This window comes from Otolemur garnettii, unplaced genomic scaffold, assembly GCF_000181295.1.
Source record: "Otolemur garnettii isolate 467f Iridium unplaced genomic scaffold, OtoGar3 scaffold00018, whole genome shotgun sequence".
NCBI classification, from domain to species: Eukaryota; Metazoa; Chordata; class Mammalia; order Primates; family Galagidae; genus Otolemur; species Otolemur garnettii.
In genome coordinates this window covers 6,931,497-6,953,980 of record NW_003852413.1, presented here as the reverse complement: position 1 = coordinate 6,953,980, position 22,484 = coordinate 6,931,497, and the positions used below count along the sequence as shown (strand labels likewise).

Below are 22,484 nucleotides of genomic sequence, written 5' to 3'. Positions count from 1 at the left end.
AAAGACAGGGGCATCCAGGGAACTGCAGCAGGATGGCACAGCCCAAGGAAAGGGGGTGGGGTTAGAGGACAATGCTGGACAGAGAAGTCAAGGCCAGACCCGCCGCCCAGCCCTGGGCACAGTGTGCACCAGGTCCACACTAAGCATTGCCATTCTTGTTTCACTATGAAAAAACACGCAGGCTGCAGTAGGCAGTTTGGACTTTATACTGAGGTCAGTTGGCTCTCAGGAGGGGAGAAAGAGAGAAAAGCGACTTGGGCCACAGTAAAGGTTGAAAAAAACCTAAGAACAGATTGTGAGCTGGAATAATCAAATGTAGGCTAAGGGGAGAGCAAGGAGCAAGGGGAGAGGCAAGGAATACGCCCAGCTCCCTGCTAGGAGTGATAGGAATGGAGTTGGAACCCTGAGATAGCAACCGTGAGGAAGCAGGGGAAGGAAGACGGTGAGCGCCTAGAACCCTGAGCCCAGAGCACTAGGCCACTGGCAGGACCAGGGAAGAGTCTAGGGTGGCAGGGGGCCTCATAGACACCTTCCCACCAGGAAAGCACCCAGAAGCAGAGATCGTCGCTGTTCTCAGCTACAGCTCAGCCCACCAGGAAGGACATGTGTCCAAAGGGGAAAGCATGCTGGACTTGGAGGTGCAGGCATTGGATAGCCCAAGATCTGGTCCAAGCAAGTGGCAACAAAGTGGTTGGCCTGAGTGAAAGCTCAGGGAAAGGGAAGAAGTGGCAGGAGACATTCAAAGAAAGAGGAGGCTCAAGGATAGTGTGCCCCATGTTGTGCTGGGGTGAGGGGTTGCAGAAGGAAGTCTGTTCCATCAAAGTCAAGGGCGTGGCAATGGTGCTGATGGCAGCCTGTCTTGGCAGACATTGTAAACCAACCCCAGAACTTTCTCCCTAAATCTTTAATATGCTTTAAAATTAATTTGAATTATATAAGTAATGTGCTAATTTTTTTTTTAAAAAACTAGAACTTTAAAGCTAAAGAAAAGTCTGCCATTCCCAGTTCCAGGAGCCTTCTCCCCTCAAAGGGAATCCCAGACAAAACTCCTCTTGTGAAACTGATTGTTATCTTCTATCCAGATCTTTCAAAAGTGATTTATAGACCCATAATATTGTTTCAGATCACACCATCCTTTCCCACCAAGTCCAGACTCAACCTCAGGATCCTTCCCAACAGAACACTTCCCAATTAGTCAGTGAGAATAAGAGAGGGTATCTCCTTGCTCTTCCGGATGTCAGGAGGGGAATTCCTCCCAGAGGTCAACAGGGCAAAAGCTGCCTTATGGTGGTGAAAAGTCTTTGCCCTAGAAACCAGCCAGGCACTGTGAGATGCCCCTGGCATTACTATCCACATTGGGGTGGCCACAGTGGGGCAGGATTGGAGGATGTAGTCCTCAAGCCAGTAGAAATAGTGCCTTATGTTCGTGTGCAGCACAAAGACGTTCTGTGTCTCCTGGTCTGTGTGAACCTCCAGCGTCCCAACCAGAGATGCTGCATAGCTCACACTAGGTGACACAGCATTTAGAGGCTGGACACTTGAACCTGGGTCAGCCTGGCAGCCAACCCAGAACTCTTCTCATCTCCAGCTTCTGCCGAGGCTCTACCCATGCCTTCTCCAGAGGTACAGGAGGCTGAAGCAAACCCAGACAAGGAGAGCCAAGTAGACATGGGGACCGAGGAGACAGGGACTGCTGCCCCACCCCGGCAGAAGTCCTGGCTGGTGCGGCACTTCTCACTGCTTCTGCGGCGGGACCGGCAGGCCCAGAAGGCCGGGCAGCTCTTCTCCGGGCTCCTGGCCCTGAACGTGGTGTTCCTGGGTGGGGCCTTCATCTGCAGCATGATCTTCAACAAGGTGGCCATCACCCTGGGCGATGTCTGGATCCTTCTGGCCGCGCTGAAAGTTCTCTCCCTCCTCTGGCTTCTCTACTACATGGCTGGTACCATCCGCCGGCCACATGCTGTGCTCTATCAGGACGCTCATGCGGGACCCATCTGGGTGCGGGGTGAGTGTCAAGGTGCTGGGTGGACAGAAAGGGGTGGGAGGGAGAGTGGCCTCCGGGAGGTGCCAATGCCTTCCCACCCTGCCAGGCTCCCTGGTGCTCTTCGGCAGCTGCACGGTCTGCCTCAACGCCTTCCGCGTGGGCTACGACGTGAGCCACATCCACTGCAAGTCTCAGCTCGAAATTGTCTTCCCTGTCATCGAAATGGTCTTCATCAGCATCCAGGTGACAAGTCGCTCCTGTCCCCAGGCCACGTGGGGACTCATCCTACACATACACCCTGTTACCTATACCATGCAGACAAACGCCAGCACATACCACACCCTTATAAATGCCCACCTCCCTGTGCCCACATCCACAGGTACCTCTGAATACCTGCATCAACTCACAAACCGTGTCTCTGAAACACGGACACCTCTAAATACAGCTGCCGGTACACACCACGTGCACGCCTGAGCACACACTCCTTTTTCAGAGCTGAAGCAACCAAGGCTCAGAGATGTTTTGCCACTGGCTCAGCACACAGCAAGAGCCAAGACTCTGACCCAGTCATCATCCATGTCTTCTGCGTAAATAGATACAAGCACCCAGGGACACACCACGGTCCCACCAGTCCCTGGGCTCAAGCCCCTCTCTCTTTCAGACCTGGGTGCTCTGGAAACACTGTAAGGACTGTGTTCAGGTCCAGACCAACTTCACGAGGTAAGATTTCTCTCCATCCCAAACCTCCTGGGGCTTTCAGAACGTACCCCGCCCTCAGCTTCCCTAGACAGGGTGGCCCTGGGGCTGTGGGCTCCTCCAGGGTATGTCCCAGGGGTGTGTCCCCTCCTAATGCCCTAATACTGGATGCACCTGGCATTGGAAGTGAGTGGTTGCCCCAGTGGCACACAGGAGCCAACCTAGCTGTGTGAGCAGAGTGTGGCACTTCCTCCAGGTGTGGCCTGATGCTAACCCTGGCCACAAACCTGCTGCTGTGGGTTCTGGCCATCACCAATGACTCCGTACACCGAGAGATCGAGGCTGAGCTCAGCGACCTTGTGGAAAAGTTCTCAGGTACAGCAAGGAGACCAGGACTTCCTTCCCCACAAACACACACACATATGCACGCACGCACACACATGCGCACGCACATGCATGCATGGGCTACACTCCCTCAAATAGGTGAGGCTCAGTGTGTCTATGCAGTGGTTCCCAACCTTTCTAATGCCGCAACCCTTTAATACAGTTCCTCATGTTGTGATGACCCCCCCAAGCATAAAATTATTTTCATTGCTACTAGCAATGAAACTTTAACTGTATTAAAGGGTCGTGGCATTAGGAAGGTTGAGAACCACTGGTCTACAGAATTGGGACAAAGTTCTAGGGGCCAGATCATGATTCAACAGAAACCACGGTTTGCTGGTGGTACGAGGTACCCATCATGCCCCCTCGGGTGCTGGCACCCTGCATCCTGTGCCAGGCATCCAGCTGGCTGTCAGCAAGCTCACCGCTGCTCCTGGCCCAGCTAGTCACTGATAAGTTTCTCAGGTACGCACCCCACCCATGCTATTTGCATTTTACTTGCAAGAAACTAAAAAGCCTTCTGGGTTGAAAGGAACATCTTCCTAATACAAATGTCTGGTACCTAGACATGTCAGGAGAGACAAAATATCTGAGCAGAAAAATCTCCCAAGATCATCCGATGTACCCCATCTCCTACCTGACAGTCCCCTCCTTAGAGGATATATCCCGTACCCTACATGAGAACATCACTCTCCACGGGACCCAGCCACACCTGTATGTGTACAACCTGCCCCACCCCAGGTGGCATCACTGTCATGCCCTGCAGCCAAGCCCTCTCAGCACACTCAGCATTCACGCACCCAATGCATCAATCATGGCACGCCTGTATACTGTGGGCATTCTGTATACCTGCTTACATTTCTCAGAAAAGCTGTATAAAGAGAGAATTTTTAGCAAGTGACATCATGGACTTTGTCATGATAAAAAAAATTCAGGGCCGGGCTCAATGTTTTACACCAGTAATCTTAGCACATTGGGAGGCTGAGATGGGAGTATCCCTTGAGACCAGTAGTTTCAGAACAGCCTGAGCAAAAGCGAGACCCCATCTCTACAAAAAAAATAGAAAAATTAGCCAGGTGTGGTGGGACACACCTGTAGTCCCAGCAACTTGGGAGGATGAGGCAGGAGGATCCCCTCAAGCCCAAGACTTTGAGGTTGCAATGACCTATGATGACACCACTGCACTCTACCTGAGGGACAGAGCAAGACTCTGTCTCAAAATTAAAAAATTAAAAATCCAAACATCATAGATTAGCAAAAGAGCAAGACATCCCATCACCTAGACGGGATAATTATTAATAACATTTTGCCATATTTGTTTCAATTTTTTCTCCAAGGTACTTAAATTATAGAAATCATGGCATTTTAATCTCAAAACATTCCAGTATGCACCTCTTTAAAACTAAGTGTATTTCCTGGCCTGTCTCATTAATGTAGGCCTGTAATCCTAGCACTTTGGGAGGCTGAGGTGGGAGGATTGCTTGAGGCCAGATTTTGGAATCCACCTAAGCAACATGGAGCAACCCTGTTTCTACAAAAAAAAAAATAGAAAATTATCCAGGCGCGGTGACATACTCAGGAGGCTGAGGCAGGAGCATCACTTGAGCCCAGGAATTTGAGATTATAGTGAGCTGTAATGACACCACTGCACTCTAGCCCAAGCAACTAAGAGAGACTCTGTCCCAAAAAACAAATAAAATAAAACAAAAAGTGTATTTCCCTACATTACTACAATGCTATTTTATTTGCTAAAAAATTCCTTATCATCCCCATCTTCTATGTCAATCTATGATATTCAACTTTCTCCAGTTAGCCCATGAAATGTCTTTATGGTTTGTTCAAACATGGAATAGATTTGGTCAAGTCCATGTCTGCTTTTTCCCAATGACATTGAGATTTGTTCCTTGTTCCTCTCTTTCCTACTTTTCCCAGATATTAAAAGTATGAACCAAAGTCTAGATTAGATGTGGGTAGACATCTTAGGCACCCACATTTCCTGGGTGCACCCATCTGAGACCCTGATATCTGATCACCCCACAGTGCGTGCTGCCAAGGCAGGTCTCTGGGTTCAGGTGTGGCAGCCCCATCCGCCATTGTAAGCTACAGGTTTTCGCTTGGGTCCAGAAAGTAATTGGTGAAGGTATTATTTGGCACCAAAGACATCATGTTGTAAATGCTTGGTCCCTGAAGTCTTGAATCCGTTTCTAAAAGAACAACATTCTGTGATGTCTGATTTCTATACCTGGGCTTCAGTTTTCACATCTGTAAAACCAACAGCTGGGCCTCTTTCACCTCTGGCACGTTCCAGGAGGGGAGCAGGACTGATTTGTGCACCCAGTGTCCTCAGAGCAGGGCCCAGCTGACTGTCTGCCCCTCTGGCCCCGCCCCCACCCCAGGCGATGAGAACACCACCTGTCTGTGCCTCAACGCCACTGTGTGTGCGGCCTTCCGGAAGGGCTACCTGATGCTGTTCCCCTTCAGCACCGAGTACTGCCTCATCTGCTGCGCCGTGCTGTTCGTCATGTGGAAGAATGTGGGCCGCCGCCTGGCACACCACGCGGGCGGCCACCCCAGCACCCCGCCCTTCCACCTGCACGGGGTCATCTTCGGGCCCTTGCTGGGTCTGCTGACACTGGTGGCAGGCGTGTGCGTCTTTGTGCTCTTCCAGATCGAGGCAAGTGGCCCTGCCATTGCCCCCCAGTACTTCAGCCTCTACTATGCCTTCTATGTGGCCGTGCTGCCCATCATGAGCCTGGCGTGCCTGGCGGGCACGGCTATCCATGGGCTGGAGGAGCGGGAGCTGGACACACTCAAGAACCCCACCCGCAGCCTGGATGTGGTGCTGCTGATGGGCGCCGCGCTGGGCCAGGTAGGCATTGCCTACTTCTCCATCGTGGCCGTGGTGGCCACCCGCCCGAGTGAGTCGCTCAACCGCCTGATGCTGGCCTACTCGCTGCTGCTCATCCTGCAGCACATTGCCCAGAACGTCTTCATCATTGAAGGCCTGCACCGCCGCCCAGTCTGGGAAGCAGCTCCCGAGGGCTCATTGGGGAAGGGAGAGGCCCAGCCTCCCCGCAGGGGCTCCCTGCTGGAGCTGGGCCAGGACCTCCGGCGGGCCTCGCTGGCCTACATTCACTCCTACAGCCACCTCAACTGGAAGCGACGGGCACTCAAGGAGATCTCTCTCTTCCTCATCCTCTGCAATATCACAGTGAGTAGCTGGGCTGGGAGATGTAGGGGGTGGAGCTGGCCAGACAGACCCCAAAACCTCACTAAGGAAGGGATGGATCAAGGACACATACCTTTTTCCAGCCAGCTTGATGATTCTTGAAAGTATCCCCCAGCTTCCTACAGGGTGCCGGGCATGAATGAATGTGCCAAGCACATAGCTCAGTGCTCCTTGCAAACAAATATATAAGATTTCTATCCTCCAGAAGCTTACTGTCTAGTCGGAGAGACACTGGCGAACTGATTAGAGAATTACCACTGAATTCACTCAAAGAGATCAGAAAGTAACTGATTTTCTAAGCACTCCCTAGTAAAAGATATTGGTGATGACTGCCCAGCTTCTGGTAGCTGCTGAGTCCCAGGGCTACTTCTTCGTGCCCTGCCCCTGCGCCTCGTTGACTCATCACAGTAACCCCATGCAAGAGGCGCAGTTACTATCCCATTTGGCAGATAGGAAACCGGGGCTTTGGTTGTTGGACCTGCCCACGGCAGTGCCGAGACAACTCAGGATTGTTTGACCCAAGGAATAAAACCTCTGGTCCAGGCAGAGAACAAGTCATAAATTGGGTTTAAAGTATGTCAGGAGCTCAGGGAGGGAAATGAGGGTCTGAGTGGTCAAGGAAGGCTTTGTGAAGCTTTGATCCAAGCCTTGAGGAATGGGCAGAATTTGGACAAGAAGGTAGGAGCAGAAGAGTGGAGCTGCAGCTAGGTCACAGGGAGCCCAGTTTGACACAGCAGGTCGCATGCTGGGAATTCCTGCAGCACAGCTGCACAGCTCATGTGGCGGCAGCCTGTGGTCTGCAGTCTCATAGTCCACCTGCAGTTCAGGCTGGCCCCAGATGAGACACACAGATGGCCGAGGCCTTCTGGGGTACAGGGTGAGGAAGATACGGGGAAGAGCAGTTCGCTCTGAAAGCCCAAGGGTTGGGGGCAGTGCTGGAGGAGCGGCAGGTTCTGGGCCTGCCTCCCCTGGGCTGGGGACCTTGGGTACAGGGAGGCCCCTCCCCTACTGCACACCTCCTGTCCCTCCAGCTGTGGATGATGCCTGCATTTGGCATACACCCGGAGTTTGAGAATGGGCTGGAAAAGGATTTCTATGGCTACCGGACGTGGTTCACCATCGTCAACTTCGGCCTGCCTCTGGGAGTCTTTTACCGCATGCACTCTGTGGGAGGGCTGGTGGAGGTCTACCTGGGGGCCTGAATCTGCCCAAGAAACTCACCCCAGCAGAACCCTAAAGTACCAGGGCTGGGGAAAATGTCACCCCCAGTTGCCAAGCAGATGCCTCATTCCAAGAGGTGCAGGGCCCAGCCTGGGGCTCCCAGAGCCTCCCTCTCCCAGAGCCTCACTGAGTGAAGAGGAGGGCAGTGCCAGTAGCCCAAGATCATGGGTGGGGCACTGAGTTTGTGATGCCCATGCCCCTTGCCCTCCCGTCACAATCAGTAAGCCCAGGGTGCACCCCAGAAGCCTGGCGGGGGGCCCCCTCCCAGTTGTTCTCTGGGATAGTCAGACCTCAATAATGGGGCCTGGGGAGTTTGGAGGCCTCAAGGGTCAGCCCCTTGCTGTGGGAAGGGCACACAGTCCAAGCGTGGCCCAGGACACCCTAGGAACTCAGAACTTGGCCAGCAGCCCTGCCCCTTTCCCCACACAGCCTGTCTCCTAATGAGCTCATTAATTAGCTGCCAGGCAGAGCCCAACAGCTCTCCTGCTGCATAAACCCTGTTTGTTTGATCAATACTATTCAGGCTTGGTGGCATTTGTTTCCAGGGACAGAGGTGGGAAAAGATGGTCCCCCTGTGCAGGGCTGTGGGGCTGGGATGTGGCTGGGACAGTCCCATTCCTGGGCCGGGGTGATCTAAGCCAATCTTTCCCTTGTCCAATCCAAGGGAAGGGCTGAGAAGGGCCACCCAGCACACACTCTCTCTGGGGCAGAGCTCTAAGTGACTTTCTGTAGCTGGCTCACCATAGAGGTCATGGGCCCGCCTGATCCTCCAAGCCTATAGGTGGGGCAGGGAGGGGACAGCAGCACTGACGGCCCATCCATCTCCCTGAGCCCAGAGCAAACAGCGAGCTGTGCCCAGGGTGAGGCCCTGCAATGAGGTTCTGCCCTCCTCCTCACCCCCTCCCTTGCACTGGCAAGTACTGGGACACTGCTCGGGTCCCCCCCAACCTGGGCTCGGTCTCTGTGGTGCCTGAGGCAGCCCCCTGGCCCCTCCTGGGTGTGCTTTCTCTCTGACTGGCCACAGCCCAAGGGCCCAAACCTCAGGAAGTTTCTCACCCAAGGAAGTGACAAAGCTGGCCTCAGTCATGCACTAAAGGCCCTATGGGGACTGACTCTGGGGTGCAGAGTCCCCAGCTCTCCTGAAGATAAGAGCCATGTCCTGACCCTTCCCCTCCAAGCACAAAAAGGCAGAGCGTGAGGGAGGTTTTATTGTGTAAAGAGGCCGATTGTACAGAGCGAAGATTGTACTGACACAAGTGGGGTAAGGGGAACCCAGCGGCCTGAGCTGGGGAGGGTGGAATCCCCCCCATGCAGGCAGCAGGCCAGTCAGGGAGGACTGGGAAGGAAGGAGATAGGAGAAGGAATACAGCAGGAGACGCTCCACACCCCATTCCAAACCCCAAGAACACAGGAGGGGCCCAGTCCGGCTTTTGCAGTCTATAGGAAGGAGCAGCCTGGCTGTGCCTGGAACAGGTGACTCCCCTTCCCCTGCCAGGTGCCTCAAGGGAAAGCCCATGGCTCCTTGGGCAAACCCATTGAGCACAGTGACCTGGTGGCTTCTGGGGGTAGGTGGACAGTGAGGGATGTGTCCTGAAAGGGGCATCAGAGAGTGGGGGCTATGGTGGGACCTGCAGCCCTGGAGACAGGAGGCTCCTGTGAGTCCAGCCTGGGGTGTGGAGGTCAGAGCTGGTTCACAGCATCCCAGCCACAGGGGACCTCTGGGGCCTGCCACCCAGGACAGCCACTCAGCTGTGCCTGATCATGGTAATTTAAAGCTCAGAACGGTGGGTCTGGGGAAGCGTCAGGGACCAGGAACCTGGCTCCCCTCAGCCCCAGCCCCATGCAGGTTTGGTCCTCACACCCGCTGGATTTCAAACAGCTTCACATCGGTGTCGTACCAGACAGGGGGGTCCACATTCCTGTAGAGGGAGTGGTGGGGTCACCCTGGTGCTGAAGTGCCTTTTGGGAAAGATGCTGGGGAGGAGCTAGGTGGCAGTGACGCCCAAACCACCCCCTCTAGCCTCCAGCTAGGTGGCACAGATGCCTAAACCAACCTCTCCAGCCTGATGTCCCACCCTGGGCACTGGGTGCCCACCCTCAAGCAGATAAGACCACCTTGGTTGGCTGTCTTGACATTAACCCCACCACAGACGGTGGGAACCAGAGCTGAGGGCCCTGTGAGCCCTGCTGGGCAGGCCTTAGGTGGGCACCAGACCTGCCCCTGGGGCCCACCTCAGGTAGATGATGCCCCACATGTAGGTGCGGAACCACATGGCCGTGCCCGAGTTGGCCTGGTACTTGCGGATGAGGATGGGGTGGGGCACGGGCAGCAGCCCCACCAAGGTGCCATGCTGCAGGAACCTCAGGATCTCTGACTCGTCCGTCAGGCCCCTAGAGAGAAGGGAGGGTTCTCCAGCATGAGCCCCAGGTCTAGGAGGGCAAGGGCTCACCCGGGACACACCCTCACTGGAGCCTGGGCTAGCCTGCCCCAGAGCCCCCACCGCCCCACCCTGGGCGGACTCACTTGTCAATGCAGATCTTCTCCACCTGGGGCACTAGCACCTGCAGCAGCCTCATGATGGTCTGCAGCGGCAGCTTCGACTTCCAGGACAGGACCTGGAGGAGGGTGGAGCCTGCTGGGACTATGGGACAGGCCTGCCCGTGACCCAGAACCACAGGTGCCCCGAGGCAGGAAGCATCCTCTCTCCCCATAGCAAGGGCCTGGCACCAAGCAGGCCCGTGAACAGAAACCACCGTTAATGGTGAGGGTCGCAACCCTATTAACCACCTTCCATAGGCCGGACACTGCCACATGCCTTTCTGTCCCCTTTAGCTCTTACAACAGTATGATCAGGCAGGGATGGAAATCATCCTAATTATACATGGGGTATGACCCCATCTCTGGCAAAGGGCCTGTGTTGGGAAGCTGGGGAGATGAGGATGGGCCACACAGGCAGGGTGGCATCAAACAGGCCCGTGAACAGAAACCACCATTAATGGTGATACCCACCCCTGTTCCAGCACAGTCAGTGATGATCTCGGGAAACACACAGGAAGTGGGTACACGACTCAGGGAAGTCAGGAAGGTGGATTTATTAGGGAAGTTAGCAATGTATGCAATGGGAGCGTAATCCTGCTGGGGAATTCTGGCAGGCAGTGTAGATGGAGGAAGCGACTAAGCCAGAGAGATGCCAAACACACAGGAAAGTCAACCAGCCCGAGCGTGAGCCTGAGGCCAGCTCCCAGGCCAGAGTCCGAGGATGCAGTCTCATCCATGTCTTCACTGAGCTGTTCCAGGGCCACCTCAGTGCCATCTTCCTGAACCCCAGCACCCGGCTCCTGCAGCACAGTGTCCTCACCCACTCTGATGTTGGACTCCATTGTCCACTGGTTGACGTGTTGGACAGTCGCCGCTGCTCCCTCCATGCCTGGCTGGGCTCCTGGTCCCCAGAAAGGAATGGGGGTGAGTGATGGAAGGAGAGGATACAAGGTACAGGTAGAGGGTAATGAGCTCTCCCCACTGACTGCAGCAGGGGGAGGGGTCACTCCCAACAGAAGAGAAGGCCCAAGGCCCAGCCCATCACCCTTTGCCCTGGGCCCCGGCTCTAGCCCAGCCCAGCCCAGTGACGGGTTCAGGACCAGGGGCTGACAGGGCAGGCAGGGTAAAGGCCAGATCAGATAAGGCTGATGGATGAGGAACCTGAAGGCCAAGGCCTTTACCATGACCAATAAACAAGGGAGGGGTCTGTGAAAGGCCCCAAGAGTCAGCAGTACCAACTCTGATGCCCAGGGTGCCTGCTCCCCTGTCACAGGTAACCCCACAGTGCCCTAGCCCAGCCCACACCATAGGCCAGGGAGGAAGGGATGGCCCAGCCTCACCCCGTTCCAGGAGTCTCTGTCACCTACCCCCTCAGCAGGGCTACCATCTGCCGAACTTTGCTGGGCCTCAGGCTCCAGGGACCGCAAGGTGCCATCCTCTGACACCTGGGACTTCTCTGTCAGCTTGTCAATGCCTAGGTGGGCATGGTAGGAGTGAGGACCCCTACCACAGTCGTGAGCCCCCTCTCCCCTCCACTCACCTTAGATGCTCTGTGTTATGTCTGATCCCGACCCCCACCTGTGTCCACCCCTCCCAGAGCCCACACCCAACACCTCCACCCCACCTGTGTGGCCCATCCTCATCCCCCCAGCTTCCCAACGCAGGCCATGCCCCTTGCCAGAGATGGGGTCATAACCCAGAGACCATGCCCAGCCCTGACCCCTCCAACCCACCAGCAACAGACCTGGGGTGGCCACCAGACTGGCCTTGAGGGTGCCAGGCTCTGCAGGGGCGGCAGGGCGGGACCCCTCCATGGAGGCGCCCTCCTGGGAGCCTGTGCGGGACAAGGACTCAGGCGTCTTTCGGCGCCGCTGCAGGGCCTTGTGGATGGCAGGTGGGTCGGTGGGCAGGTTGGCCAACTGGTGGAAGACGCTGCGCTTGCGAATGATGGCGTAGACCAGGTTGGAGTTTCCTGTGGGGAGGGAACCAGGACAGTGTCTTCCCCAGAGGCAGGAGGTAGGTGGAACAGGGAGCCCCGCAGAGGGTACCAGGGCAGAGCTGGGCAGACCTTCGTGCCACCATGCGTAACCATCCCAGGGTGTTATGTTATGGGAAAACAGCATCTGACCTGAGCTCCACATAACTGCCCTCTGGGACCAGCAAGACCCCTCACAACACAGCACCCAGGAAAAGAGGGGTAGGCCCCAGAGCGGCCTGGCCGTGTCCACTCCAAGCCAGCTGTGAAATATTTTGACTCTCCCTGAGCCAACTGGCCCCAGAGGAGTCCGGGAGGACCACACTGAGAGCGCCTCTCTTCCAGCCCTCCCTCCCCCAGCTCTCAGGGCCAAATACCTTTCGAGGCCTTCTGAGCTTACATCCACCCCTCTGATCCTGCCTCACACCACACTCTTCTGCTCATAGTTCAACACCTCACAGGGCACCTGCCCGTTGTCCCCTCCTGATCCTCCACAGTGCTTTCCACCCACCCCACTCAGCCCTCACAGATCAGTACAAATTGTACTTATTTGGGAAAAAGCAATAATAATAATTGCTAATATTTAAATTTTCAGACACTGTGCTTTTTGTACGTTATTTTACTTAATCCTCCCAAAAGCTTCTAAGATAAGGACTCTCAGTACTATTGTCATGGCCAGCTTTTTTCTTTCTTTCTTTTTTTGAGACAGCGTCTCACTCTGTTGCCCAGGCTAGAGTAGTACCATGGTGTCAGCCTAGCTCACGGCAACCTCAAACTCATGGATTCAAGCAATCCTCCTGCCTCAGTCTCCCAAGTAGCTGGGCCTACAGGAGTCCACACAACACCTAGTTGATTTTTCCATATTTCTAGTAGAGATGGGGGTTTCCCTCTTGCTCAGGCTGGTCTTGAACTCCTGAGCTCAAGCATCCTCCCACCTGAGCCTCCCAGAAAGCTAGAATTATAGGCATGAGCCATCCTCCTGGCCTGCGTCAAGGCTATGTTACGGGGTGTGGGGGGGGAAACTGAGGCTCAGAGAGGTTAGGTAACATTCCCTCAATCACAGAGCTAATGAGTGGCAAGGCCTGAATTTACACCAGGCAGCCAGGTGTCTGTGACATTGGGCAGGATGGCTGCTGAGACACCCATCAGGTGTCTGACCTTCTCTTTTATTAATTTTTTTTTTTGCAGTTTTTGGCTGGGGCTGGGTTTGAACCCGCCACCTCTGACATATGGGGCTGGCGCCCTACTCCTTGAGCCACCGGCGCCACCCTCTTTTATTAAATTTAAGATGACCTTCCGGGGGATCATCTGTTTGAAGCCTCCATCCCCAGCTGTGAGCTCCATGGGGAGGGAAGCACATCTTCTTTGTTCCTTACTGTATCTCCTGTACCCAAGTACACAGCAAGTACTCAATGAATGCACACTGAATGAATGAACTGGGAGCAGAAGGCCAGCAGGCAAGCACCCCCTGGGGACCAGTTCCTGGGCTGTGCCCTCCTTAGATGGGAAGGTGTCCCTACCCATGGGCTGCCCTGATCCCTGCCCCTGAGGCTGGCCAGGAACTTGGGCAGCTGCCTTACCGTCAAACTGGTACTGGATGATGTTGTTGAAGACCTCTAGGAGGAAGAAGACCAGGTGATGGTTCTGAGGGGCGGAGAAGAGGAACCAGGTGGTGGAGAAGGCCTCCAGCAGGTGTAACAGCTTGTTGGCAGTCACCATGGATAGGCTCTTGAGGTAGGGAGACACTGCAGGGGAGCCGTCAGCTCACTCTTGGGCCCCTGCCACCCAGCTCCTGCACACGCTAGGCCTGCATGGAGCAAGGTGCTGCTGTCCCAATCCCTCCCTGCCTGCTGCAAGGACAGGAAAACCAAGCCCCTAGAGCCAGCAAGGCTCCACCCTCCCCTCACCTTCATCCCTGACCATAGAGGAGAGCTGTCCTGCTTACAAAGCCACACACATCTCACCTCTCCCAATCTTCCCCATCTAACAGGGAGGCAGGACACAGAAGAGATTATCCCTATTTTACAGATGAGGAAACTGAGGCTCAGGGAGGGTTGTAACCTTGGCTCAAGTTCCCCAGTAATAAAATGATTGGGCCAGGATACAAACTCAGGACCTTTAAGTCTTTCTGGAATGCCATAGCATTAGATAGGTAGTTTTGCACACAGCCCTCTCCTCCTCTACCCCCAGGAGGAAGCTGGGAGAGAGCAGGGGGCGGGGGTAGGTGGCAGCATCAAAGATGAAACGGTGTGCCCAGCCTGGAGTAACTTGTTGATCTGTGCACTTCCTGAGGGCCACATAGTGCAGGAGGCTGTTTGGTTCACAAATGCATTCTCAGCGCTGGCTCACTTAAGATTTGTGGGATAGAGCCAGTGAGTGAATAGGTAAGGGGAGGGACAGCCTTGGCCCTAGAGCTCACAACCCAGCTAGCAGCCCCACGCCAATCACCTTGCAGTCTAACCAGACTACACATGGGTCAGCTACCACCCACCATAACTACCCTCTCCTAAAGACATCATGCTGAAATCACTCTGCCCCAGCCCACTGCTGCCCACCTGCTGGCCCCAAGTGTCAGCCTGAGACCACCTGCCTCCTCTCCCAGGCAGCTGTGTGCAGTCTGTGCTGTGAGGCAAAGGCAGAAAGGAGGTGGCTTTTATGTCCCTACTATGTGACTCCAGTTGTCCAAACCTGTGCCACCCAATATGGTAGTCACTAGCCATATGTGGCCATTAAGTGCTTGAAACACAACTAGTACTAAGATGTGCTATGTGTGTGAAACACACAGATTTTGAAGACTGGGTGTGAAAAAGAATATATAGCTCATTAGTAATTTTCATATTGACTACATATTGAGATGATAGTATTTGGTATATAGTGCATTAGAAAAAAATATATTCTCTAGGAGGCTGAGGCCAGTGGATGGCCTGAGCTCAGGAGTTCAAGACCAGCCTGAGCAAAAACTAGATCCTGACTCTAAAAATAGCTAGGCGTTGTGGAGGGTGCCTGTAGTCCCAGCTACCAGGGAGGCTGAGGCAGGAGAATCATTTTAGTCCAAGAGTTTGAGGTTGCTGTGAGCTATGATGCCATAGCACTCTACCAAGTGTAACAAAATGAGACTCTGTCTCAAAAAAAAGAAAAAGAAAAAGTATACTATAAAATTGTTGTCATCTGTTCTTTTGTATGTTCAATGTGGCTACCAGAAAAATCAGCAGCACACAGCGTCTCACAAGCTATCACTGGATCCAGCGGGGTTGGACCAGAGAGCAGGCGGTAGTTCGGCCTAGCGCCTGGCGCCACCTGGTGGCAAACATGGTGAAGGCGGGCCCGGCCCCTACCGTTGACCACGATGGTGAGCAAGCAGTCGAAGAGGGGCTGCAGCCGCTGGTGCCCGCTGGTGATGATCTTGTGGAATACCTGTGGTGGAAGGAAAACCGGTGCCTCCAGACTCGGCCAGGAAGATTTGCCCCACACCCTCAGGGCTGGGCCATGCGAGCCCCCTCACCACAATGAGCAGGTCGGCGTGAGTACCCGTGAAGACCGGGATATCCATGGGCACGCGCACGGAGTAAGGCTTGTTCAGCCGCACCCCGAAGTTCCGTTCCCCGCTCAGGAGCAGCAGGATGAAGACGCCAATGTGCATCAGGCCCACACGAGCTGCGGCAAGTGGCACAGGAGGGGTCACTCAGGGTGGGAGGGGAGGGATGGTGCCAGGGCAGGGACCCATCCTGGGAGGTCAGAGCACGGCTTCTGAGCTCCTGAGAGGCAGGTCAGATGGTCCGGCCCCCACTGCCAGGAAGCCCCAGCATCCCCACACCCCACTCTGGTCTTACACTGGTCGGCGCGGGCGTCGTTGAGGAAGTAGAGGATTGGGACTAGGATGTCCAGCACGTCGCTGCTCTTCAGAACAAAGAAGAGGAATTTCTGGGGGAGGAGGGAGAGGTCAGGTGGGCTGGGACAGAGAGAGGTGCAACTCTGCCCCATGCCCCTCTCCTCAGTTCCCCCAGGCTATGGGGCAGCCACTCTCTATCTCCACCAGCCACTGAGCTGAGCACCTCGAAGCTGGCCCACCTTGTTGAAGTCACAGAGCTTCCAGAAGAGAACCAGCAGCTCCTGGTGGAACTGGATCTTCTTCGTGGAGTTGGGCAGGTAGGTCTGGAGCAGGGGGTTGGACAGCAGCCGGGCTATGCCCTTGAGGATGAACTGGAAGTCCTGGGAGGGAGGGCAAAGCAGGGATCTGTCTATCCCAGCTCCTCTTCACCCTGGCTTCCCAGTCTAGGATCCCCACAAATGCCTCCTTACTCCCCCAGAGCCTGATCCCACCTCCAGAGCCAGAGGACCCAGATTCTGACATCAGTGTCTGTCTTGGGGATGCCCCCTCAGGAAGCTGAGCCCAGAGCAAGTGTACAGAGCCCACTGCCCTCTCTTCCTCCGTCCCCTCCCCCCTAGACTACAGCCTCTCTGTCCCTGTCCCACCCCCAAGCAAGGCTCCTGGTGACTCACACATACGCACACATCCTGAACTGGGCCCTACCCTCCTAGACTCATCCCCTGGCTTCCCTGAAATACTCTACCCCATAACCCCATCCCACATGAAGAGCACTCCACTGTTCCTGAAGAGCCTTAATGTTCTGAGCACCTGCCACCAGCTGGCTGTTTGACTTCCGTCCTCACAGGTGAGGATCAGCTACAGGCCCATTTTTGCAGCTGCAGAAGTTAGAGCTTTGGGAGAGCACCTCTCCAAGGCAACAGACCCACATGAACCTGGGCCTGTCTGGCATAAAGTCCACTGTCCATTGTCATTTTCCTTCCCCCCTGAAACTCAACACCAGAGCCACTCGTCCTAGAAGCCTGCCTGGTTATCCCCACCCAATTCAGGGCATCAACTCTTTCTGCATTATGAAAGCCCCTCAGTCCTACCATCACTACCTCATAAGGGGGTGGCCCAAGTCCATGGAGACCATGGTCCCTTCTCATAGAGTCAGGATTTCCCCACCCCTTCAAAGCCATAACTTCATAGGCAGTGAGAACCTAAGAGCTGCACTTAACTCACCTCCTCACGATGGATACGAGACAGGTAGTTCACAAACAGATTCTCAGGCCCTGGAGGCTACCAAGAATAGAAGCCCCTGGTGAGCAGGTGCCCTCACCCTGCCCTTACCCCACACCCACAGCTGCTCTCCCTGCTCCCATCCTTACATCAGCATCATCCATGGCAGTGCCTGTGGTGGTGCCATCCACGGTGGGGCTGGCACTGGTGGCGCTGTCATGGTCCAAGGTGACAATGAGCACCTGGGCAGCCTCCTCCACCAAGGGTTCCCGGTAGTCGGAGAAGAGCAAGTGGTTGTAGGGGATCCCATAGCCCACAGGGTCATAGGCACACACGGTGTTAAGCAGAGAGGTGAAGAGGGGCAGGGCATGTCTGCAGGGAGAGGGGCGGAGCTGCAGGGGCACCATCCAGGGCTCAGCCCTCCCACCATTCTGCAGGGTCAGCCAAGCCACCTCCTCATTCAACAAGCATTTCAGAGCCAGGCTCTGGGCTGGGAGCTGGGGAACAGAACCAAGAGCTCATCCCTTCCAGAGTGGGATGCCTTCATACCTCTTTGAGTCCTAAAAGGAAAATACCCTCCCTCAGGGCTTCAGACATGGGACTAGAGACCCACAGAGAAGGCTGGCTTCCCCCACAGGAGCAGAGTACCGGCTCAATCAGCCAATTCCCAGGCCACAGAATGACTTGATTCAGATTTGTAAGATGTCAGGGTTCAAGCTGCTCATCTTACTGATGAGGAAGCTGAGACCCAGAGAGGTTAAGTGAGTGACAAAGGGTGGCAGTTTGCCTGATAAGGCTGGTGAGAAAGAAAACTCTCACCAGCCTTTGATCATGGGTGGCAGAGGGCGTCACCTGGGCTCCCTTTTCTTCTGGCAAAAAAAAAAAAAAAAATTTAATGTCGGGAAGACCAGCAAAACCTGAAGGATGAGGCAAGCCATAGGATCTCAATGTCAGAGGGCCGACCCTCGCCACAGAGGCACTAACCTCCTATGTTACCAGCACAGTCCTGGGCACACCTGGAGTACGCCTGCTCCAAAACTCAGTCCACCATGTGGCTGATATGATACCTCCAGGTAATCACATGTGCCCCCATAGTACATGAGTGCCCCAAGCAGACCAGCCCCCACCATCCTTCAGGGTACTTGTCACACTTCCTCCACCCTCACTGTCTAAACCGAATAGTCCTACATGGCAGCCACAAGCCACATGTACCTATTAAGCACTTGGAATGTGGCTGGTCCAAATTGAGATGTGTTGTAAGTATAAAATACACACTGGATTTTGAAAATGTGGTATGAAGAAAAGAATGCAGGCCAGGCACAGTGGCTTATGCCTGTAATCCTAGCACTCTGAGAGGCTGAAGTGGGTGGATAGCTTGAGCTCAGGAGTTCAAGACCAGCCAGAACAAGAGTGAGACCCCATCTCTACTAAAAATAGAAGAAACTGAAGCAAAAGGATCACGTGAGCCCAAGAGTTGGAGGTTACTGTGAGCTATGATGCCAGGGAACTCTACAGGGTGACACCCTGAGATTCTGTCTCAGTAATAAAAAGGGGGTAAATGCAAAACATCTCATTGATTTCGTATACTGAATACACGTTAAATGCTAATATTGGGGGATATTTTGGGTTAAATGAAATATATCATTAAAATTAATCTTACCTTTTTTTACTTTTTAAATTTTAACATTGCACATGTGGTTTGCATTACATTCCTACTGGACAGGTGGTTCTAGGTGGAGGACCCCCAGTTCCTATGCAGGGGACTCCAAGGACCAGACAAGTATGAAGTGTGGCTGTTGAGTGCTCCCCATTACCACCAGGGGGCAGCACTCTCCCAAGTAAGACTCAGCAAGGGAAGTGGTCTCAGCCCAGGGAAAGAAAGGCAAGGAGCCCCTCACCTGTTCTCCGTGGAACAAAAGAACTGAACCCATGGGTTGGTGCCACCACTTTCTGGAGCCGGGGGCAGGTACATGGCCTCTGAGAAGCATGTCAGCAGCAGTTTCAGCAGCTCCATCCTTGGGGTGCAGGAATGGGGGATGATACCTTAGATCCTAGTCCCCCTAGGAGGGTGCTGCCCACCTTGCCCAGCCATGCCCAGCCATGCCCAAGACAGGAAGTAATGCCCGTTTATCCCCAGAAGAATGAAGTTGGGCCACACCTGGTGAGAGTACTTGGAAGACCCTGTGGGCCTCTCTGAGGTGTGCAGGGACCTGGCCTGGGTCCAGCCCTGCCAAGGATTCTGGGCCTGAGCAAAGCTCACCGGTTCATGTCGTGGATGTAATTAGGCTGGGGAGAGTGAGCAAAGCCCACGCCGGCCTCCCAGATGTATTCACAGCTGTCCAGGGAATGGACGTCCTCTGCCGAGTCCTGGGACAAGGCCAGTGACAAGGTGGGGGTGGCAGCGTGAATAGCAGCATGGTGAAACCTTGTTTTTCTTCATTCTTACACTGGTTCTTTTACTTGCTCAGTCCAGTTTGAGATGAAAGGGAGGGAGGGGCAGGGAATTGGGTGCCTTGGTGGTATGTGGGGTGGGGTCGGAGAGCACTCGAGGTCTCTCCCTGGGCCCACAGGAAGTGAGAGGACAGGCTCCAGCATCCCAGCCCACTCCTCCCTATGGCCAACCCTGAGCAGGCAAGACAATGGGTGCCTGTACACAGCCACCCGGATGCAGTGACAGGGCCAGCCCCACTGGCTCTGCTCCAGCTGTACCAGCCACCCCCCCCCCCAATCCAGGCCCACACGTGCCAGGCAGCCAAGCTTTCCTGGAGCACTCCAGCCCCCAAAGCTTCCTGCCCTCTGAACTTCAGTTAGCCCAACCCCCACCAGGATGAGCGCCCACCCCAGCTGCCCTCACCACAGTGCTCCTGCGGTGGCTCTGGACCGTGAAGTCTGGGCAGAAGAGCAGGTCAGCAATGGCCAGGAGCAGGGACTCAGCCAGGGGCCGGGCATTCTCATCATCCTCCTCCCCCTGCTGGGGACAGAGCATTCAGGCTGCCTCGGTGGTAGTTGCCAAGGAGAGGGGGCCCCAGATCTTGAGGAGGGGTGTGCAGAAGGACAGGGACTGGGCCCAAGCAGTCAGCATGGGCATACAGATGGAGAGGACATGAGCTCCAGGTCACTCCAAAACCCTCAAGGCAGAGGGAGGCACAGCAGAGAACCAGGCCCAGGGACAGCAACTGGGACAGGGCCAAGTGGTGTCTGCTAACCTCAAGAGCCTCAGCCCCATAGGAAGTCCATATACCCCACCCCTCAGAGATAAGCCCAGTGCAGGTAAGAGAGGACAATATGGTCCCTCTTGGGCCCTCAAAAGGTCCAGCTGCCCTGCCCCATCCCTGCCTAGCCACCCTCAGCTCTTGGCTTCTCCACACCTATCTCCTCCAGGCTGTGGGGACAGAGACCCCCATGAGAGAACTGAGCCTAAGGAAGTGACACTGACCACCATCCCTCCACAGCAACCCCACTGTCCACCCCACTCCCTGTGCTTCCCAGGTCCCAGAGGAACTTTGGAGAAATGTGGCCAGCCCTGAAAGGTGCTCTCCCTGTCACACCAACTCTACCTCCCACCCAACCCGGGCCAGGCCCACAGACCCCTCTTCGCCCTGCCCCGGGCACTGTGGACCAGAAGAAGCCCCTCCAGTCCGGGTCCTCAAAGATGTAGGGCAGCACACGGGTGAGAAGCCGGCTGCAGTTCAGGACAATCTGCTTCTCCTTCTCTGAATGGCAGCCACCCTCAGCTCCCTGCACCAGCTTCTCAACAGCCTGTGGGGACCGGCAGGAGCAGAGGGTCATGTTGGAAGAGGAGAGCAGGGCCCTGGTACTGGGGATCAGGGTGGACACCAAGGCCACAGAGAGGGAGAGGGAGAGAACTACAGGCAGGGCTATCTCTGCAGACAGGGCCAGCCAGCCCAGGGAACCAGGGTATGGGCCAGAGCAGCTTAGGGCATCAGGGGAGCCCATCTCACCCACTGGCTAGCCAAGACCTTACTAAGTGATGACCCCAGTCTCAGCCTCAGTATCTTTAGCCGTAAGATGGCAACACTAACACTACCCACCTCACAGAGTGAGCTGAAGGAATTGATTTGTGGAAAGTGCTCAGCAAAGTGTGGCTTAGAGGAACCCTCATAAATGGCAGCTGCCGTGGTCACTCCCCTAGCAGGGAGAACAACCTAGGCTAGGGGGAGAACTGGGTGAAGTGCCTGGACTGCCTCAACAGAGGGAGGGATGTCTGGGTGCCTGGCCTTCCTCACTGCAGTCTGGGCCGTCATCAGCTGCCCTGGGGAGATGGAAGATGGCTCAGTGGGCAGTGGCTGTGAGGGGCTGGTCATATCACCTTGTAGCACAGGGTGGCCAGGTTGGAAGGAGACTCTTCCCGCACAGCCCGGATCTCTGCTGCAGGCACCAATGCAAATACATCCTGCACTGAGGTGGCCGTATCTGCCCAGAACTGGTCCCAAAAGGCATCATCGGTGGCTTCCACAGGCTGTGGGGAGACCCAGGGTAGAGTTACATGACCTCTTGCCAATGGACCCACAGTTTGCACAACCTATAGCCAAGACAGACCCAAAGAGGGAAACCATAGCCCTCCTAATTCATTCCAGCTGGTATCAACAGGTTTCCCACATGGGTGGGGACATCCTTCAGCCACCACCAGCCCAGGTCAGCACAGTCAGGCTGGAGACACTCAATGTGCATGGTCAGGGGTCAACCTGGCACTGAATCTAATAGCCAAAGTCCAGCCTAGTCCCTGAGAGCCTGTATGACCTGGCTAAGCCGCCATCCTCCTCTGGCAGTGCAGACCTCCCTTCCTGGACATGGATGCAGGTGACACTGCTAGGTCAGATGCTCAGGGAAGAAGGGAACATGCACTCCGCTTCCAGTCACCCAAGCTGCCTCCCAGTCCTGCAGCCTCTGCCATTCAGCAGGTACCAAACCTGGTGCGCTCAACCTCCACAGCTCTCTGAGCCAAGCACCCTCCTCCCAGCACTGCAGCCCAGTCTGCCAGCCAGGGCTACCCTGTCTGAATCTACCTTCAACCCTGCCTCCATGCTGCCCCAACCCTGTGCCAGAGCACAGCACCAAAGGCAAGACTCCCTCACATGAAGACTTTCAGGAGCTCCCACCGCCTGCTGGATCAAGTCCAAACCTTGGCCCTACTCTCAGCCAAGATTTGACTTAAACACACCTTATGCGTACACACATGCACACATGTATGCACATACACGCACCTACATTTATGACTCCTAGGACATAACTCCGCTGTCTCTGCCTTTTCTCTGCCTTTACCCAGGCTGTCCCCTCTCCCCAGCATCCTCCCTTCTCCAACAACAAATTCCAAATCCACGCTCAGCGCCTATAGCTCAACCGGCTAAGGCGCCAGCCATGTACACCTAAGGTGGCGGGTTCGAATCC

At 55.1% G+C, this 22,484-nt stretch overlaps 2 protein-coding genes across 2 annotated transcripts in view; one reads left to right on the top strand and one right to left on the bottom strand.

Moving 5' to 3' along the window:
• OTOP3 (otopetrin 3) overlaps nucleotides 1–7,533 on the top strand; it is a 10,768-nt gene extending 3,235 nt beyond the window's left edge. Inside the window, exons 2-7 of the mRNA XM_003786147.3 lie at nucleotides 1,589–2,005; nucleotides 2,091–2,227; nucleotides 2,646–2,704; nucleotides 2,937–3,055; nucleotides 5,461–6,275; nucleotides 7,325–7,533. Coding sequence (XP_003786195.1) covers nucleotides 1,589–2,005; nucleotides 2,091–2,227; nucleotides 2,646–2,704; nucleotides 2,937–3,055; nucleotides 5,461–6,275; nucleotides 7,325–7,495 — 1,718 coding nt within the window. The 3' untranslated portion in view covers nucleotides 7,496–7,533. The remainder of the gene's footprint in view (nucleotides 1–1,588; nucleotides 2,006–2,090; nucleotides 2,228–2,645; nucleotides 2,705–2,936; nucleotides 3,056–5,460; nucleotides 6,276–7,324) is intronic.
• A 1,171-nt stretch (nucleotides 7,534–8,704) lies between these two features.
• The window catches only part of HID1 (HID1 domain containing), an 18,641-nt gene continuing 4,861 nt past the window's right edge, over nucleotides 8,705–22,484 (bottom strand). The window contains exons 2-19 of the mRNA XM_003786144.3: nucleotides 21,406–21,555; nucleotides 20,664–20,834; nucleotides 19,930–20,046; nucleotides 19,336–19,442; nucleotides 18,974–19,090; nucleotides 17,225–17,447; nucleotides 17,079–17,135; nucleotides 16,097–16,237; nucleotides 15,859–15,949; nucleotides 15,531–15,682; nucleotides 15,364–15,442; nucleotides 13,609–13,773; nucleotides 11,798–12,025; nucleotides 11,421–11,527; nucleotides 10,874–10,954; nucleotides 10,039–10,130; nucleotides 9,747–9,905; nucleotides 8,705–9,433 (exon numbers count right to left, since the gene is read on the bottom strand). Of these exons, the coding sequence (XP_003786192.1) occupies nucleotides 9,370–9,433; nucleotides 9,747–9,905; nucleotides 10,039–10,130; nucleotides 10,874–10,954; nucleotides 11,421–11,527; nucleotides 11,798–12,025; nucleotides 13,609–13,773; nucleotides 15,364–15,442; nucleotides 15,531–15,682; nucleotides 15,859–15,949; nucleotides 16,097–16,237; nucleotides 17,079–17,135; nucleotides 17,225–17,447; nucleotides 18,974–19,090; nucleotides 19,336–19,442; nucleotides 19,930–20,046; nucleotides 20,664–20,834; nucleotides 21,406–21,555 (2,301 nt within the window). The 3' untranslated portion in view covers nucleotides 8,705–9,369. The remainder of the gene's footprint in view (nucleotides 9,434–9,746; nucleotides 9,906–10,038; nucleotides 10,131–10,873; nucleotides 10,955–11,420; nucleotides 11,528–11,797; nucleotides 12,026–13,608; nucleotides 13,774–15,363; nucleotides 15,443–15,530; nucleotides 15,683–15,858; nucleotides 15,950–16,096; nucleotides 16,238–17,078; nucleotides 17,136–17,224; nucleotides 17,448–18,973; nucleotides 19,091–19,335; nucleotides 19,443–19,929; nucleotides 20,047–20,663; nucleotides 20,835–21,405; nucleotides 21,556–22,484) is intronic.